The sequence below is a fragment of the Panicum virgatum genome, chromosome 7K, assembly GCF_016808335.1.
Source record: "Panicum virgatum strain AP13 chromosome 7K, P.virgatum_v5, whole genome shotgun sequence".
NCBI lineage: Eukaryota > Viridiplantae > Streptophyta > Magnoliopsida > Poales > Poaceae > Panicum > Panicum virgatum.
This window is the reverse complement of record NC_053142.1, coordinates 7,098,531-7,111,775: the sequence shown is the minus strand read 5'-3', so window position 1 is coordinate 7,111,775 and position 13,245 is coordinate 7,098,531. Positions and strand designations below refer to the sequence as shown.

General features: G+C 43.6%; 1 protein-coding gene across 2 annotated transcripts; it reads left to right on the top strand.

Moving 5' to 3' along the window:
- The first annotated feature begins 1,340 nt into the window (after positions 1-1,340).
- Positions 1,341-12,809, top strand: LOC120639697 (sterol 3-beta-glucosyltransferase UGT80A2-like). Of its 2 annotated transcripts, none has more exons than XM_039915575.1 (14): positions 1,341-1,715; positions 3,537-3,718; positions 3,954-4,193; positions 4,332-4,443; positions 4,522-4,692; positions 5,526-5,589; positions 5,674-5,731; positions 6,387-6,564; positions 7,928-8,058; positions 9,703-9,805; positions 9,893-9,969; positions 10,144-10,191; positions 11,514-11,663; positions 12,283-12,809. In XM_039915575.1, exons 1-14 carry the CDS (start codon positions 1,592-1,594, stop codon positions 12,457-12,459), a joined length of 1,815 nt encoding a protein of 604 aa, XP_039771509.1. In that variant the 5' UTR covers positions 1,341-1,591; the 3' UTR covers positions 12,460-12,809. The 2 variants fall into 2 exon arrangements, with proteins under 2 accessions (XP_039771509.1, XP_039771508.1); XM_039915574.1 differs by having other exon boundaries at positions 3,534-3,718.
- The last annotated feature ends 436 nt before the right edge of the window (positions 12,810-13,245 follow it).

Sequence of the window (13,245 nt, the reverse complement as noted above, 5' to 3'; positions counted from 1 at the left end):
TGTGATGAAGATGTGATAGAAAGTTTGAATTTTGGAGTGGTTTTTTAGGGATCTAAACACACAATCGGGATCCCCTGACTTGCTGAAGGCAAGCCAGGGGAACACTGTAGCGGTGACTTTCGGTGTATTTCCGGCCGCCCGATCTGAGATGGACGGCCAGGATTGATTGCTACAGTACCCTGCTACAGTGATTTACGGTAGGGATCACTGTTCATCCAGACTCAGATCACTGTTCATTGTTGTGCCTTCGCTTCTTCAAGTCAGTGAAGTTGGACCCCTAAACACACACCTGCTCGCTCTCTCTCGCCCACGACACAATGATTCCGCCGCCGGGGAAACGGAAAAGGATACGGCCATTTACGAGTTGTCTTTTTTATTATTTCCACAGCTCACACCTCAGGTTGAGTCGTTGGGACGAGAAAAAAGGCAGAAAATAATAAAGGCAAAAAAAGGAAAGACGTAAACAAAAAAAGCAAAAATAATCACAGCGAAGCAGGCGCGGAGAGAGGGAGAGGGGGAGAAGAGCGGGTGCTGAGTCGAGATGGCAACAGGTATATACCTATCGGGTAGTAGCCACCTATACTTGTACCTGCTAAGGGGCTGTTCGGCTGGCAGAATGAATAATGTTCGGTTGGTAGAATAAATAGTATTGTGTGAGAGGAAATAAGCCAAGACAAGTCGAGAGAAGCCTAGAACAGACCAGCCGAACAGCCCCTAAAACTAAATTTTACTCGTCGGGTTACCCGTACCCGTACACAGGTAGGAAAATGCTTCTGTACCCGTACCCGGCGAGTAATTTATACCCGACGGGTAACCCGTACCCGAAAAGCATACCGAGAGTTACATATAAATATCACATATTCATATAAAAAATAATTCATTTCAAATTAAAATTGGAGTGAGTGTGGAGTAAGATTTAAAGGAGAGTTCAACAATATATATACTAGGAAGAATTAATTGGATTTGGGCCAAATTCATGGGCCATATATGTTAAAATGAGTTAGGCACTTAGGATAGCTTGACTTTTGTGCGGATATTTCTTATCCGTGGGTAAATGGGTATGGGTAGTATATATCTGCACTCGTACCTGTCATATCCGACGAGTACAAGATTTTGCCCAATAGCATACTCACGGATAGAAAACTCATTCCATACCCGTCTTTTTATCGGGTAAAGAGGCTGTTCGGCTGGCAGAATGAATAATGTTCAGTTGGTAGAATAAATAGTATTGTGTGAGAGGAAATAAGCCAAGACAAGCCGAGAGAAACCAGAACAGACCAGCCGAACAGCCCCAAAACCCGTCGGGTAGTCGGGTTTCGGGTCCCCATTGCATCTTGAGTGCTGAGCTGCAGGCATCGCATCGGCCGCTTTGCTTCGCTCTCTCCTCTCCCCGCTCCGCTTTCCGCCGCGGCGCACGGCCAGCGAATTCCAATTCCGGCCGCACAAGCCAGGGAGGGAGCCAAGCCCAAGCCAAGCATATTCACCCGCCGAGCGCGTGGATCTGGCGGCGCGCAGCCGCAGCAGCAGAGGCGGCGGCTCGCGAGAAGGAGCCTCCTCCGCCGGTCGGTCGGTGGGGGCGGGTCGTCTATAAATGGCGACCGAGGGGAGCGGCAGCGGCGTCGCGGGAGCGGCAGGAGGGGAGGAGCCGGCGCCCTCTGCTTCCAACGGGGACCGCACGAGGAGTAGCCCCCCGGCCGCGGGGTCATCCTCCGCAGGTGATCTCGCGCGTCCTCCGCTCTCCGGTCCTCCTGCCTCGTGGGGTTTCGGTGCTGCTTCTGTCGGGTGGGGGCTCCGGGGTTTCGCCCCGCCGCCCCAGGGTGTGCTGCGCGCGGGGCAGGGGCCGCTTCGGCTTTGTCCCGTCTCCGCTTTAGCACAACTGGATTACTCCGCATTCATACACATTGGCAGACAGGTTTTGCTTTATGCTAGTAGCTTCTTTGATGTTGTCTCTGTTGGTCACACAATCTAACTGTTAGGTTGCAACATTGGATATCTTGTTCTGTTTAGTCTTGCTTAAAGTTTTATGACTTGCTGAAACATGCCAGACACATAAATGTGCCATTTCCCATGGTAGTCATTTTACGGTTGTTTTCTAGGCTTATGGCTTGTTGAAATGAAGTCAGCGGCCTAGATATTACATGCTCCATGGTTAGGCATGCACATTCTTATTAGAGCATTGAAAAAAGGGCGTACCCAGTGGCGTAGGCTTCCCGCACTGTGCGGGGTCTGGGGAAGGGTTGTTTTTAAGCCACAAGCCTTACCCACACAAATGTGCAGAGGCTGGGGCTCGAACCCGGGACCTTCCGGTTACAGACGGTAGGCTCTACCGCTGCACCAGGCCCGCCCTTATTTTTTTAGTATTCCGGTTACACCCCAAATGAGCGGTCAAAAAATATGTAATTTTAGTATTTTGTGTATTTCGGTGAGGATTTGTCAGGTTTTCATGGTTTGTGCTTTCTGGCTATATCTCTGAGAACTGTGAATAACATTATTGCTTATCAAACTAGAAGATAACTCCCTGTTTGTCACCTCTTATTTTTTAGCTTCTCAGATTAAAAATCCAAAATAACAGGATTCAGCAACAGTTTATTAGCAAGCAAAATCTGAGGATGAACCAAATAAGCAGAATAATTGGGGTGTGCGTTTCACCAGTTTTCCAATAGGCAGGTTCTGCTCAATCATAAGCTGTGGAAATGGGGCCAACATTTCCTTCTGTATATATCTTGGACTGAAGTGGTCGGTTTAGAATCTTTGGCAAATGGCAACTGCAGTTGTCTCTTCACCTTTCAAGAAAATCATCCATAGTCTCTATATTGACAAGCTGTTGAGATATAGATTTTTTTTTCCTTACACCAATGCTGGCGATTTTAAGAAATGTCTTAAATTTACACTGCTACCTGAAATTGAACTTTGCTGGACCTTCGATCCATCATGCTTTAGTTTAAAAATGATTATTAATAATGGTATGTGAAAAATTGTGCTCAAGAAGCGTGGAGAGGAACACTTCGTTTCTTCTTTCCTGGTACCAGCTACAGATAAGTCAGAGGGAACCTTCAAAATTAGGTGCTATCACATGCTGGCATGTTGTTTTAGATTCATTTAGGTTGACAGGATCTTGCATGTTGGACATTGTATTGTTGTCTTGGTCTGCTATGCTTAAGAGGTCATGTCTATTGAGATCTGAGGTGATCAAACTTTAGTGGATTGCATTGATTTATTTATTTATTTTTTGTATTTAGGTGTGATCAATGAGTTGACCTTACTAGAACTGGGTTATATTGACAATCAGCATTGCACTCAGTTTCAGTGAATCAAGTATAACTAAGTATGATTTAGTTGATATCAACTATTAAGAATGGCTTGCTGCAGAAAACTTTAAACCACAGCCAAACCTATGTTTGGGGTTGGCATTCGACTGATCTGTACTATTGTAGTTTTTGTTGGTACAATTTTGTCTTCATTCTTTATAGTTAGTGATGATAATTGCTATCTATTTTTCTTTTTGCTAACATGACTATCTTTTGTTTTCCCAGTAGATGACAGAGGCCTCCATAGAGCAAGTACCATGCCAGGGGTGATTAAGAATGATGAAATAACCAATGAAACTGCAGGCCCATCAAATTTGGAAAGGTCCAGAACTGAGCGTCGCCGGCAAAGCAATCCAGCTGATGATCCTGCTAAACAGTTATTTGATGAAAGGATTCCAATAAAAAAGAAGGTGGATATATCTCAGGGCTCCTATTTATCCGTTTCTTTTGAGATTTTTTTTGTCTTTTAATTCCCAGTATGTTTTAAAATTAATGCAATGTCTATTTGGAACTGATGAGGAAGTCATAAGTAAGACTGCAATGTACTCCTGAAAAAGTTAAAGGCTTCCTAGTAGGAAGATGACAGCTTTCTGCTCATTTTTTCATGATCTTTTTGTTTCCTTACCTTTGGTCCACCTCATGCAGCTCAAAATGCTAAATCGGATTGCTACAGTAAAGGATGATGGAACTGTGGTTGTTGATGTACCAAGTGGTTTGGAACCAGCTGCAGCTTGTGGGACAGAGGATGGTTATACTGAAGTTGCTGTTGACGAATCATTGGATGGAACAGACATACCATACAGGCCTCCTATGCAAATTGTTATACTTATTGTGGGTACACGAGGAGATGTGCAACCATTTGTTGCTATAGGAAAACGCTTACAGGTCAGTCATTGTTGAAACTTTTTATCAATCCAGTTCTCTGTCTCTGGTGCTGTCTCGCTCTCTCTGTGTTAATTCAGGTTAGCTTTGTGCTTCTTGCAGCTGAATGCCAGCATTTGTTATTTCTGATTTTTGTTGCAGGATTATGGGCACCGTGTGCGATTGGCAACTCATGCCAACTTTAAGGAGTTTGTACTAACAGCTGGCCTGGAGTTTTACCCGCTTGGTGGAGATCCCAAAGTACTTGCTGAATGTATGATTTTTAACAAGTTTTTCCGAGTTTTTACATTATTTTAAGATAATATATTTGATACGTTCATAATTTGAGCAGACATGGTGAAGAATAAAGGATTCCTACCTTCGGGACCATCAGAAATTGCTATTCAAAGAAAACAGATTAAAGAAATAATATTTTCTTTGCTGCCCGCATGCAAGGATCCTGATCCTGACACTGGCATTCCTTTCAAAGTAGATGCAATTATTGCGAACCCACCTGCTTATGGTCAGTATATCTCATTTATTTTAAAGGTTCTTTGCATCTTGCTTTGTTTTCTTTCCCGATTATCGAAATCTATTTCATTTATTATAACTGTAACCAGCACTAGAGACAATCCCCAATTGAAGGAAAGAAAAAGTTCTTGAGATAGATTCTGCATGTGACAGTTAGTTATACATTTTTGACTTAAGATGATTCTACCGTAGATTGATTATTTCCTTTATTCATCTGTAGTATGCTGATCTTTCCCTTTGACACATTATATAGCGACACTTATCATCTGTAAAGTCATGTTTTTCCTTTTCATATTTCTTGTAGAGGTCCCTCCATTTCTTTCTTTGGCTTGGTTTACAATAGAGAAGAAAAGCATAGTCTGACTATTCATGTAGAAAATCACATAATGATTGCAAGAGAAAAATCGTCCTATCAGTTTCACTTCAGGCAAGCTTAAATTTGCTGAGACCTGATCATGTGGTGCGTTGGCCAGGCCGGCAAAAGCAACATTCAGGTTGGACGAAAAGACACTGCCCAGCCATAGCGTTTAGGAGGGCTCAGGCCATAGTACCTCTTTATGAGCCAGCTTTCTGTGACACTTTATTTTTTTTTCTTAGTTGTTCAGTCCAACTCTAGAAGGCAATCAGTTTCTCAAAAGTACTACAAGCAAAATCTTTTTAGCTTGAAGTCTATGTCATATAATGCAAACAGGTTCCATTAAAATCAATGTTACAGTTAATTCTACATGCTGCGACTTGATTGTCTCCTTCCAGCGTATTTTTGTTCTTGTGATCAAGACCTATATTAGTTCACTAATTTGAATTATAATCATGATTGTTGTTCAGGACATACGCATGTGGCGGAAGCACTAAAAGTACCAATTCATATATTCTTTACCATGCCATGGACGTGAGTCTCTGTTATCCTGCTTTTTCTTTAAAGAGTACAGATCTTCTATGGTATTTGCAGTTCTAACTTGTGCTGTTTATTCAGGCCAACTAGTGAATTTCCTCATCCTCTTTCTCGTGTCAAGCAATCTGCCGGATATCGAGTAAGTTTACATTGTTTTACTTATTAGCTTTGGGGAAAAATAGTACTTTTACTTGACTTCCTCTCGTCTCCCAAATGGTCTGGACCTTCCTAAATGATTGGAAATGGAAAATTCACGAGGAGAATAATCATAATAGTCATCCCAATGCTTTATCATCATGCAAATTCCATTCTCTTTATTAATCCACAAATCAAAAGAACTAAGTTGATCTGTTCAGAAACTGTTTAGGTATCGGTGAATAACCGAATCATCTAGGTATCTACTATCATCTCATGATATGTTATCCTACGTTGTTAAATGTTGTTTGTTAGACCAGTCTTGTCAGTGTGCAACTGATATCAAACTGGATATCAGATCAATGTAATGATGCAAACTTTTGCTAAAATTCAGTAAATCAATGAAAAGCTTCTGTGATAAAAAGCAAGCTCAAACTCATTAACCAAAGGCACTTTCTTGAGCATACATACTTGATTGGATGATCTTGGTGACAATATCTGATTTGATACTTTGCCTTTACAATTATTTCTTATGCAATGGAAAGCAAGCCCAAACTCACTAGCCAAAGGCATTTTCTAGAGCATACATACTTGATTGGATGATCTTGATGACTATCTGATTTGATATGTTGCCTTTACAATTATTTCTCCATGTGCAGCTTTCATATCAAATTGTGGACTCAATGATTTGGCTTGGAATAAGAGATATGATAAATGAATTTAGAAAGAAAAAGTTGAAGCTGCGCCCTGTAACATACCTAAGTGGCGCACAGGGTTCTGGCAATGACATTCCTCATGGATACATTTGGAGTCCTCATCTAGTCCCCAAACCAAAAGGTTTGCCATATCTATTGGCTTGAGCTGAAATTTGTACAATTAACTGGTCATTCTTTTCCCATATTAGTTGTCAAAGCATGTGGGTCTGAACTCTGAACTTGGATCTCTTTCTGGTGGCAGCTAATCTATTAGTAGGTGTTAAAATCTTGAAGATCTATTCTGAAAAAAATGCTATATGTCAAAAAAAGACTCTTTGCATGAAGTGGATCTTAATATGGATGGTAAAGTGATGTTATTACCAGACCCATATGTCATTGATCAAATCAGTTATCCAATCTACACAGAGTGATGTGGGTCAGCCACTGTTACAACTTACAAATGTATTTTTCTTTGGACAGAGCTATCACCATCACCATGAGTAAATAGGATAGACTTCATGTCATGGAGATGTTATAGTAGGCTTCAAGCTCAATGGCGGAGCCCCACAGCACCATATCGTGGTACATGGTGCCATAGCCAGATGTCAGCCAAGAGACTTCATCTTGATGTCTAGCAGTGGCTCACATGGCTAGTAGTTTATCTTCAATGGACTTCATCTTGATTTGGTCTATATGAGTCAGGAACTATGTTTCTAAATTAGTATATCTTTTGCTGGTTCCAAACTCCTATCTTTAGACTATGGTCGTTAATAAGAGACATGGCAATGTTGTTGCTGAAGAAAGGAAATAGAACTCCCTCCTTCCCAACTTTCTCTCGATCTTGTGCTTCGACCCCGTGGCACATGCTCAACTCCTTAGCCACGCCTTGGTGCCGTCCTGATGCTGGTGCGATCATGGTCATCATTCATCCATCTGCCACTCTTTTGAGCTATGTTGTCACTTGCAAGACCATAGCGGCAATGAATAGAAAAGATTGTCATAGGAGAGTCAGGGTTTCTGAAGAGAGTAAACACATGTGCTAGTTGGTTTAACTGAAAAGGAACTTACCTTACATTACATTACAAATTTTGCGTAAGTGAAGAACCTAACTGTTCATGGCACTAGAGGAGTAATGTGCCTGAGCTTCTGAATGACTTATGGGAGCGCTCTTGTGGACTTCTTATTATATGAGAGCATGCGTCAGTTACTCAGTTATGACTGCCTAACTGGTTGGTTAGTAACTTCATAATTGCCTGTAGTTTTCAGGAGTCTAAAATTTCTGTGAACTGTCATTTGAAGTATAACATGAAAAATTACTTGTTTAACTGTATTGTGAGGAGCTTTCCCACATAGTTAATTTTAAAGGAGACATGATGCACTAGTGTAGTAGCTTATTGTCAAAACATTTTGTGTTACATTTGTATATTATGGTTTAGCCTCTAGCATTTTTTTTAACTTTTGAATGGGTCAGCATCTCAATATAATTTTCATATATCGAAGTGCAGATTGGGGCCCCAAGATTGATGTTGTTGGATTTTGCTTCCTTGATCTGGCTTCCAATTATGTGCCTCCTGAACCACTTGTGAAATGGCTTGAAGCTGGTGACAAGCCCATATATGTTGGTTTTGGTAGCCTTGTAAGATCAGCTAACCTGTCTTTATTTTCAATTTATACAAATTATAATCTTATTTGATCTGATTGACTGTATTGTTTAATTCATTGTATTAAAGTATTCTAGACACGCTGGCAATTTTCTTTGACTTGCACTTGTGTATGTGGTTTGTACTTAATTCTTCTTGTCTAAATAGGGTTACTTGAATATGACGTATTTTGTAAATTATATCCTAATGCCATTGACAGTGCTTGTACCATAGGCACCCTTAGCTGTTTTACTGCATAGCAGCATCTTAAATGCTATGTTCACTAGTTATGATAACTAAAAGAGTGCAGTTTATCCATTTGGAGCTTTGTAGTCCTTTGGTAGCATTTATATGTGAATGTAAATGAATGATTTTGGTACAAAGTCTAGAATCCTTGTGCAACAGAAGTATTCACTTCAAATTTTAAGCTCAATTTATTTAGATGACTTGTCCAAAAATGCTGAGTTCAAAAACAGCCAATTTTGATAGCTACTAAGCCTATTATGCGGTCTGAGGCATGGTTCATGTTTTGACACCAGAGACTAATTTTTGCTAATGGATTAGTTTGTGCTATCACCCCTGAACACCCTTTGCCAGCTAGTATGTCAGAACTTTGTGATTTTCTCCTCAAATACTTACGTGACATGAACATCTCTAGATCTGTAGTATTCCATTCATTCCAAATCTGTGTTCCAATATATCATTATAAAAAGTGATTGCATATGAACTACTGCTACCATTGATCACGGTTCAAAAAGGCGGAATTAGGCGGGCGCCTAGGCGCGACTAGGCTCTAGGCGAGGGGTTCCCGCCTGGCCTATGGGGGTAGGCGGACCCCTAGGCGGCGCCAGCTCGTCGGCGCCGGCGAGGGAGGAGGCAGAGGGAGGAGAAGGAGGCAGGGACGAGCGCCGGCGGAGGAGGAGAAAGCAGGGGACGGGCGGCGGCGGCGGCGGAGGAGGAGGAGGAGGAGGAGGAGGAGGAGGAGGAGGTAGGGGCAGGCGCGGAGGAGGAGGAGGAAGGCCGGCAGCAGAGGCGCAGAGGAGGCAGCGGCGGCGGCGTCGGGAACGAGCGGAGGCAGGGGCGTCGGGAAGACCGGAAGGGGAACGAGAGGAGGAGAGGGGAGGGGATAAGGTGGGCTGTTGGGCTGCTGGGCCGGATGGGCCGGAGGAGAGGGGAGGGGATAAGGTGGGCTGTTGGGCTGCTGGGTTGTTGGGCTGCTTTGATTGGCTTATTTTTTAACTCAAGGCTTAATTGTCCTCTGTTTTTTTAGAGGTATATGATGTATATGACAAGGTATAAGTATGTATATGGCACCGCCTAGCAAACCGCCTTGAAACGCCTAGGCTCGCTTAGGCTCGCCTAGGCTCTAGGCGGTGGGTCACCGCCTAGAAACCGCCTAGCGCCTTTTTGAACATTGCCATTGATTGTTTTATGTATAAATACGTGTTACTTGATTATATCTTCTATAAGCATGCATATGGATAAGCTATAAGCTTGCATATGGATAAGCTACAAAGTTAATTATATACTTGAATGAATGAAAATAGTGATAGGGGCTCTGTGCGTCTGTCAATATCTTCTCAGGGTTTCCCCTTAACAACTTTCTGGCATTTGATTTGTCTTTTCTCCTGATATACTAGCCAGTTCAAGAGCCACAAAAGATGACTGAAATTATTGTCAAAGCACTGGAAATTACTGGACAGAGAGGTATCATTAACAAAGGCTGGGGTGGCCTTGGGACCTGTAAGTTCCTATCCTTAGTTTGTTTTGCGGTTTTTTGCCTGGCATATATTCAGATTCTATTCTAACAGAATTCAGAATTTTTGGCAGTGGCAGAACCAAAAGATTTTGTATATCTACTGGACAACTGCCCTCACGACTGGCTTTTTCTGCAGTGTAAGGCAGTGGTAAGCCACTTCTTGAACTTTTTGAACATCTCCCTTTTAGCTTGTTGTCTTACCTTGTAAAATTTTAATTATAGTGACAGCAAATTCACATTTGATACTTTGAGGGTGACTTTGTGCTACTTAAGATTTGAGTGGAGGTTTATGCTTTACTCTTTTTCCCCCCTGCCTACATAGGTGCATCATGGTGGTGCTGGAACTACAGCTGCTGGTCTTAAAGCGGCAGTAAGCGCTCTCTCCACGTCTTTAGTTCTATGCACAATAGTTTGTTCGAATTTGTTCTTGTAAGTTTCACTGGACAACAGACTTTTTGTTCTGGCTCTGGAAGTGGTTCACACCTATGATACGTGGATACTTCGCAAAACTCACGTACCGGTATTGGATACCGTATCGGATACCCGTACTCCACAGATACTCCCGGATACGTATCCCGTAAGTATCGGACTATTTAGGTATTTTCTAATAATAAAAATAAATCGGATACTCGTGGGATACCTGTGGATACCTGTCCGATACCTTCAAACCCTAACACCACCACTCAATCGCTTCGTATAAAGGTCCTCCGTTCAGCTGTGCCACCCTCTCATCCCCACTCGCGCAGCCGCAGGCCCGCAGCAGCCTCGCACGGCTCCCTTGCTGTCACCGCCGCTCGGCCACCCGCCCACGCCTCCTCCTGCTCCTTCCCCGCTGCTCATCGCTCCCTTGCCGTCACCGCCGCCCGGCCACCCGTCCGTGCCTCCTCCTGCTCCTTCCCCATCGCTCGTCGCTCCCTTGCCATCACCTCCGCCCGCCCACCCGTCCATGCCTCCTATTGCTCCAGCGGCTGCGCGGCCTGTCCAGACAGAGGCCCGCACATCTGTTAAAGCACTATTTAGGGTGGTGCTGCGCTGTTGGAGCTCGCCGCTGGCGGGCTGCCACGGCCGCCAGAGCGCGCCTCTGGACGGCCCGCGCGGCCGCTAGAGAGGGAGAGGATGAGCCGCGGCCTCCGGAGAGGGAGAGGAGCCGCCGCGGCCGCCGGAGTTGGCCGCTACACAGAGAAAGAGAGAGAGAGAGTGCCGGAGGTTGGGGAAGAAGACGATCGACATCCATTCGTGGAACAGACGAACAGGTAAGATAAGGTTGGTTCTTTTTTCCTTTGCCCCTTCCCTTCTCTAATAATTATAGAACATATGAATATATGAGTTTATGACGCATTATAGTCGCTGGAACTTCTATTTTCTCACATTCTAGTTCCTGAAACTTTTATTTATTTTTATTTTTTATATATATTGGCGTATCTCCGTATCCTTGTTTTTGGAAAAATGGCGTATCAGAGTATCCCCGTATCGCGTACCGGTATCCGTATCCGCGTATCCGGGCAATCCTTGATGCAAACACATGTTGAGAAGAGGGCGACATTTTAAACTACCACCACTTGCCTTTCAGCCTATGTTTGGAATAGGATGGAATCAGGCATATGTTTAAAACACCTTTCTTGCTGCACACTAGTACTGTAAGAGATTTCTTGTACTTAATTTAGTTGTTCATGTTAGTGTCTGACTTTGCAGTGTCCTACAACTATTGTACCTTTCTTCGGTGACCAACCTTTCTGGGGCGATCGGGTGCACGCAAGAGGGCTAGGGCCTCCACCAATTCCAGTTGATCAATTTGGTTTGCAGAAATTGGTTGATGCTATAAAGTTCATGCTTGAACCAGCGGTAAGTTATGCAATTTTTGGGCTAGAGAGCATAAATTGTTTTCTTGATATTGCTGTTTTTCCCTGCGACTTGATACTGAGATAGATAGCAAGAACCACCAGGCCCGAGTCTCCTGGAGCCCACAACCAATAAAGGCCTCGGGCCTGACCCAACCCAAATAACTAGTCTAATGAGCGAGGGTTGCTGCACCTTAAATATTATGCCCCCCACCATTAATTTCCGATGGGGGTTAAGCTTAACAAGAAGAAAGTCATGACATGTGTTGCATAACATGGTTTCTGTTTCGTGATAGAATATAAATTCTTCAATTCTAGCATGTATCACAAACATTTAGTATATTTTGGTGCCAACAGCTTTATCTCTTGGCAATTGACGTGGGACAGGTTGGAATACACACGTGCAAACTACAATTAGAGTCCCTATGCCACATAAAAGTAGTGTTGGATGTGTTATTTCACTAGTAGCCTAGTGTTGAGTAGCACGGGCACGGGTTCTGATTTAACTTTCTTGTGATGTTGACACACTTGGCCCACACATCTGTGACCGCGTCAGATGGAAGTAGTTAGAGGAGACTCATCCACCCTTGAATGTAATGAATAAATACCCCATGAAATTTCAGGTGAAAGAGAAGGCTGTGGAGCTGTCTAAAGCCATGGAATCTGAAGACGGGGTGGCAGGTGCTGTTAGGGCATTCCTCAGACACCTGCCTTCAAAAACTGAGGAACAGAGTCCCCCACAATCATCAAGCTTCCTGGAGTTCCTAGGCCCAGTAAGTAAATGTTTGGGCTGCTCATAGTGCACTACACATCGATCATGATATACAATTCGTCGTTTGAGGAAGAGAGGGGTTATTGTATCTCATGGAATGTGCTCTTATGTCAGTATGTGCTTAAAAAATGTTACGCCCAATGTAAGAAGCCGGGCCCTCCCAGAGTGTGCGTTGTGCAGTTCTTTTCTTGTTTCCCCCTTTTTACCCCTCTAGGTATTTGATGTGTAAAGAGTGCTTGTCTGGTGTGGTTAGCATGCGGCGTGCGTAATTTTGATGTGAAAGTTTGACGTGCAGCAAACGAGGATCTCACATCTGCATGGCCAATCCATTTTGTATATGACAAACTGAAGAGGTTCTTTTTAGTTTAATTGCTTGTAGCAACATTGTTATCACCTTTTCATTTATTTTCGAGAAAGTCACGAATGCATCATCTGTAGAATAAGCCTACGTATGGGAGGCGACAGGGTTCCGCTCGGTCTACCCTTCGACACTCGATCCGAGCACCCTGATTCAGCCAAAAAGCAATCAGCGGGCGGCTCGACCGCGGAGGAACGCTTGGGGGCTCTGCGATGGGTTCTAACCCCCGAATCAGAACTAGAGCAAGGTGCAGTCGAGGAACCCTCGGCACGTGCTGATGCGAAAGCCCGATTCACGGACCGCCAGTGGCGAAAGAGAAAACACGGCAGCGCAAACATCAGAGACCTTTATTCATGAGAAACGTCAAAATACAGGGTAATTTGGTCCATCTTTATTCATGAGGAACGTCAAAACAAACGGTAATCTGGCCGAACGTCAAAGACCTTTATTCATGAG